At 36.7% G+C, this 6783-nt stretch overlaps 1 protein-coding gene across 1 annotated transcript in view; it reads right to left on the bottom strand.

Annotated features, from left to right (window-relative positions):
- Positions 1-6783, bottom strand: part of RANBP17 (RAN binding protein 17) — a 499911-nt gene that overhangs the window by 404161 nt on the left and 88967 nt on the right. Inside the window, exons 6-7 of the mRNA XM_006884340.1 lie at positions 4497-4601; positions 2307-2472 (exon numbers count right to left, since the gene is read on the bottom strand). Of these exons, the coding sequence (XP_006884402.1) occupies positions 2307-2472; positions 4497-4601 (271 nt within the window). The remainder of the gene's footprint in view (positions 1-2306; positions 2473-4496; positions 4602-6783) is intronic.

The following is a 6783-nucleotide window of genomic DNA, read 5'->3' as shown; positions in this document are numbered from 1 at the left end:
CGCATAGGGATCTAATTCTTTGAAGGTCCCATTCATCTCTTTTATCTTTTCCTGGTTGTAAATTTTTCAGAATACTTGGAAGACTCTTTATGTTGTGGATTAAGACTACTAAAGTTCTTCCAAGCTTTTCTTTAATGAAGTTTATAGTCCTTGGTTTCAGTCCTAGGTCCATGATCCACCTTGAGTTGGTTTTGTATATGGAGTGGGGTGGGGATCTTGTTTAATTTTTCTGCAGATAGTTTTCCAATTTTGCCAACACTATTTGTTAAAGAGGCTGTCATTTCCCCACCTAAACTGTTTTTATCTCCTTGTCAAAAATCAGTTGACCATAAATAGTTGAGCTGATTTCTGGGTTCTCAATTCTATTCTATTGATCTATGTGTCTGTCATTGTACCAGTACCATGCTGTCTTAACTACCACGCAGTGTAGTAGGATTTTAAATCTAAAGGCAAGGATTTTAAAGTTCTATCTCACATATTTTGGGCATGTTGCCAGAAGGGACCAGTCAGTGGAGAAGGGCATCATGCTTGAAAATGAGGAGGGACAGCACAAGAGAGGAAGACCCTGGATAAGACGGATTGATACAGTGACTGCAGTACTAATGCCAGGTCAGGTGTGTTGGAGACAGTGAGACTGGCTCAAAATAGGACAGTGTTCGGAGTTATTAAACACAGAGTCACTATGAATAGCAGGCGACTTGATGGCATATAATAACAACATTGGTCTAGTGGTAATTTTTTTTTGGACACTTAGATGCTAAAGTTTTTTAGACTTACGTGTAGTTTTATATGTATATGAAGACTCGCAAATGCCCTTAGAAAGATTAAACCTACTGCTGTCAGGTCAACTCTGAATTACAGCAACCCTATGTTGTTGTTATATGCTGTCAAGTACAAATCACTGACATGCTATGAACAACAGATACGAAACCTGTCCTATCATGTGCTATCCTAACAAACTGACACACTCAAGTCTATTGCTGCAGTCACTGTGCCAATCCACATGTCTGAGGGTTTTCTCTCCTTTTCAGTCCCTTCACTTTCTCAAGCATGATGTCCCTCCTCAAAGAATAACATCTCCTAACAACATGCTCAAAGTACATGAGACAAAGCTTCATCACCTTTTACCTCCAAGGAGCATCCTGGCTACACCACATTCTCATGTTTGTTCTCCTGGTAGTCCATGGAATAGTCAGTACTCTTCTCCAACACGACTGGTCAAAGGTATCAATTATTCTTCTGTCATCCTTATTCTCATATGCACTGCAAGTGACTAGAAAGACCATGTTCGAAACAAGGCACATTTTGTCCACAAACTGGCATTACTGCTCCTCAGTACTTTGGATAAGTCCCTGACTGCAGACTTTCCCAGTGCAATACATCTCCTGATTTCCTTCTGCTGGTACCAACTGTACTGCCTGTGGATCCAGGTAAGATGAAGTCATGGACAGTCTCAATCTTTTCTCTATCTATTATGATATTTTCTATCTAGTATTCCATATCTAGTATCCCTGAATGAGGAGCCTAGTCAGTTGAATTTTCTTAAAAATATTCTGTTCATACGAATAAGAAAGAGTGAATAAAAGGATTGGGGAGAAATGGCCATCACCCTGCTGACAAAGTACAGAGAAAATCCTGGAAAATTTAATTATACACGATATCGACCAACCATGGTCACTTTCATTCCTCACACCTGACTTCAGCAGCACCTTAGTGACACCTTTCTTCTAGCCTACAATAACCTCAAATCAGTTTGCTTTCTCTTGGTACTCCTCTCTGTAAGAAAGTAAACCCCAACTGTTCTAATAATTCAGTTATTAGAGGGGGTTTTTTTTTGTTCTTCTGCACCATCAAATCAGAACCAACTCACAGCTGGCCCTCCAGCACATTGTCAGGGGCTATAAATTGCACAGAAAGAGACTGCCCATCTTTCTCCTGATGGGCAGATGATGGATTCAAAGAGCTTCCCTTTGGGTTGTCAACACAACTTCTCACTACCATCTCTTCCCAACTACTGAACTATCTCCTACTGTTTATTTGAAAGGTTCAAACAAGGATACTTAATTTCCTTTCTGAATTTTTTTCCATCCAGCTCTAGCACTGCATCTTTACCCTTTTCCAAATCTAAAATATGAATGTTGCTATGACATAAATAGAGGACAACCTATTCAATACTGGCAATCAGTAATTATTTAACAATAATTTTTAATTGTCAAGCAAAAAGTAAGAGAACATCATGTAGAGAGCAACTACACTGATCAGTTCTGAACCTTTTACAGTGACCATCCTTCATATTGTTGTCTTACTCGTTCTCCAACTTGTGGGAATCTGTACTGTGCAAAGATCATCTGCAGACTCATCTGCTGAACTGCCAATGAAGTCAAAGTTAAGACAGTTGAGCACCAATTTTAAGACTTGCATTACCACATTTTGTTGACACTGATCCTGCAGATTTAAAGGTTTGGCCAACACCTGAAAAAAATAAAATTCAACAGCAAATAAAATAAAGTAAGTCAACAAATAAACTGTTACTTCACTAACAATAATATTTCTTCATTGCACACTGAAATGAGCAAAAACTTAAAAAAATTCTGCCTCATATATTAAAAGAAATGGCAAAACAACCAAACTTATTTTCTAATTTAGTTTGTGAAATAAGAATAAAAATTTTCATTAATTTTATTTTAATTTTTAATATGATTTAAGTGAAACTTTAAAGAACAGACTGGTATTTCGTACAACCATTCACACATATTTTGTTACAATGATTGCAATCCCCACATTTTATCAAGTACTCTTCCAACTATCTCCCTGTGGTATAATTAAATTAAGGATTATCCTCTAAAGTTCTAATATTGACCATAGCATAACAGTTTAAACACAAGGGATTTATTAACTCAAAAGTTACTGAAAACAGACTTTTCTTAAAGAAAAAGTGGGGTAAGTCTGCCCCCTAAAAATGTTTATTTTGATAAAATCAGAAAAGATGGTGTCTTTTAAATACGTACAATGAAGTATTTATGGAAGAAATATGAAGCTTAGGGTTCTGCTTGAAAACTAATACAAAGAAAGACCAAGAGTGCATGTAAGAATAGTAATGAAACAAGAGTTGGCATGAATTTTTGGCTGTTTAATTGTATTATAAGTACAAGGAGGTTCACTACACTATCCTATCTATGCTTCTATATTTTAAAGTTTCCCACAATAAATACTTTTAAAGATAACTTAAAAAAAATACATTGCCACTAGATCTATTCTAACTCCTAACAACTCCTACAGGCTAGAGTAGAACTGTTGCATAATTTTAAAGGCAGTAATCGTACAGGAGCAAGCCAACTGTCATACCTTTCTCTGTGGAACAAATGGTGGATATGAATCACCAAGAGTTCAGTTAGCTGAGGGCTTAACCAAAACAGCTCCTTTATAAGACAATAAAGGATCTTTAGTTCTGACCTAGTACAGCAGTTAGAATGGATCGCAGAATTGAAGACAACAAAAGTATTTTAAAAATAATTATTTAGCATAATTGACCTGTGTTTAAAGCGTTATGTTCTAGTCAAAACTACTCCATTTCTTAATTGACAATTCACAATCACCACCAGCATATTAACAGTTCTAAAGTCCTTCAGAAAAGAAATTTGGTTTTTTAAAATTTATGTGACAATAAAGTCTTTTTTCTCACCTAATGCCAACAGAACCCCAAACACTAGTGCTTAAAGGAAATATACTTTGGGAAATATTGTACTATTAAAAAACTTAAGAAGTCTTTACAGTAAAGAATGTAATTATGAATTAAGCTATCTCTAAATTTCAAAAAGGAAGTAAATTACAAATGAGAATAAATGTGTCCAAAGATAATAGAAATTTAAAGTTCGAAAGTTGGTAAACTATTACAATTTATTAACATTTTACTGTTACCTACACTCCACCAAAAACACAGGTAGTATACAAAAAAAAGATGTTAAGAATCTATTATTGTTGTTGTTAAGTGCTGTTGAGTCGCAGGCAACTCATAGTGACCCTATGAACAAAGTCCTGGACACTTCCTGTATAACTTTCGTCCTTTCTCCAGGTTCACAGGGTTTCCAGAGGCAAACTAGTGTGGAAGAGGATGCCACTCCTGCTTCTAGCTTGTTTTAATCGGTGAGCTTCACCAAACACTGTCCACCATGGGTAACCGTATTCGGCTTTACAGCAACCACAAGTTACCTCTGTACAGTAAGTGTACACATACCAGGGTTACACAACCTTTGAGAATCTACAGTAGAGAGATAGTGAAGCTCCTATCTAAAGACAAGTTACTAGATTCCTTTTGGATTTTACTTTTTCATACACAAATGAGTAAAAGACAATTTTTTAAATTCTAGATTTGTATAAATAGCCTGTATTTAAAACTGTTCACAGTTAAATTTTAAAAAAGATGGATTAGAAATTCCATTGGCTATTCTTTTAAGTTCTCTAAATATTCTAAGAGAGTGTATAATTAAATAACTTACCTCTTTTAGAAGAGAGCAAGCTAGAACGAGAATATCTTTGAGAGAAGAATCACGAAATGAGGTAGCTATTTTCCTGTGTTTTGCTGTTGATCTACAATAATCAACCTAAAGAGATCAAGGTGAATTTGTTTAGCTATATCTACCAGAGGGCAAAGAAAATATTTATTGATTTAAGAATGGGAATAATGATTGGTGAATCATGAAGTTTAGACATAAAAGAAGTTTTAAAAGTCAAACAAGGAAATTATTTGCTCAAGGTTATTCAAAGAGTTACACAGAAGCACGATTAATAACCAGATTTCTGGACCATTTCAATGAAGTGCTCTTTCTTCAAACCATACTGATGCCAATATTAAAAACCACAGGTGCTCATTTTCTCAGAAATAATAAAACCATTAACTATAAAATAAGAGACATGATATGACTTAATTCCTATATAATTTACTTAATTTCATATTTAGCAAATTACAACTTCTCTAATACTCAGATTCTACACGTAAAATGTAAACAAGGAGAAGGATAGGCAGTCACCTCCAGTTCGATTAACTATCTCTGAAAACCTACATGCTGGAGGGACACCTATATGTCAGTTCCAACTCGATGGTACACAGCAACAACAAAATGTAAAATAAGTAATCACTAAAAAAAAAACCCCAACATCAAATTCAAACATTCTGTAACTCTCTATCAGCAAACGGAATGACACTAACTAGTCACTTATCAAGCGATCTAGTGGCGGAGTGGTAAGGAGTTGCATTGCTAACCCAATGGCAAGTAGTTCAAACTCAGCAGCCTCTCTAAGGGAGAAAGGTGGACAGTCTCCTCTTGTGCATTTAATAATCACTGAAAACTGCTAAAGGGTCAGCTATGAGTCAGTGGTGATTCAGAGGCACAAGACAATAAGTCTCTTATCCAAGGGGTTCTGGAGGCTTAGTGGCGACCCAAAGGTGAATTGACCAGATTCACCAGTTGTTTCACAGAAAAAAGATGGGCAATCTATTCTCATGTGATTTACTACTTCTGAAAACCTGCTATGAGTCAGCTATGAATGAGTTCCAACTCAATAGTATATAATAACAGTTACTTAACCATATGGTTACGTTCCAAAGATGAAGTTACTACGAAAATAATCATTGTGTATATGGAGGATGACTACTTCAAATTACAAAGTGGAGAATGACTACATTATTATGTAACTGCCAAATTACATCAGTACATAAATGATAAACTATTGAGAATCAAGGCCCAGTGAACCTGACAACCCTAACCATCATGGCCACTGTTAATCTCATCCCACATGATGGTGTTTGCTACAGTCAGACATATATTGGTAATGTGTAAAATAGCCAAATATTTTTTTTACTATCAGTCATACATGTCAAATGCTTGATAATAATACAGTGAGTACACTAAGAAACAAATGTAGTCACAGAATTTAATATATTTCTATAAACATATTACACTGATTCAGACATCATTTGAATTGTTAAAAGAAACTAAGGCAGAAATTAGAAGAAACTGGAAACAAAGTCTATCATATAAGCAGTAATAGATTTCCTAAATCTTTTATTGTTGTTGCTCTTGTTATGTGTCATTGAGTTGACTGAGAAGCATACTGACCTTATGGACAACAGCTCTGAAGCTCACCCTGTCCTTAGCCAGTCTCACTTGACTCCAACAAACCTACCCCCATTACCCCAGTTACTGTATCAATCCTTCTCATCTGGGGTCTTCATGTCCTGTGCTGTCCCTTCACCCTTCCAAACACAATGTCCTTCAAGGATTGGTCCTTACTGGCCATGTGCACAAAGTATGTGAGACAGAGCTTTAAAATCTCAGCCTCCAAGGAAAAACATGGTTTCACTCTCTCCAAGACAAACCTCTTTCTTTTCTTGCTGGTCCATGGTATATTCATGACTCTTCTCCAGCACCACAACTCAGAGGCATCAAGTCTTCCTCCTCAGGCACTGTCCAGCTCTCAGAGGCAAAGAAAGTAACTGGGAAGAACACAGCCCAAATCAGGTGCACCTTAGTGTCTAGACTAACATCCTTGCTTCTGAGTACTCTCGAGAGGGGTCTGAATGCAGATTATTGTTGTTGTTGTTGTTATGTGCCATCGAGTCTCTTACGACTCATAGCGACCCTATGTACAACAGCTCTAAACTCTGCTCTGTCCTGTGCCAATCTCATTGTCTCCGACACAGTCATCCCAATTGCCCCAGTCACGAAATCAACCCACCTCCCAGAAGGGCCTTTCCCTCCTCTACCTGCCCTCCACCCTCCCAAG

The sequence above is a fragment of the Elephantulus edwardii genome, unplaced genomic scaffold, assembly GCF_000299155.1.
Source record: "Elephantulus edwardii isolate Elephantulus edwardi_28Jun2011 unplaced genomic scaffold, EleEdw1.0 scaffold00033, whole genome shotgun sequence".
Taxonomy (NCBI): Eukaryota; Metazoa; Chordata; class Mammalia; order Macroscelidea; family Macroscelididae; genus Elephantulus; species Elephantulus edwardii.
This window is presented reverse-complemented; position numbering and strand designations above follow the sequence as displayed.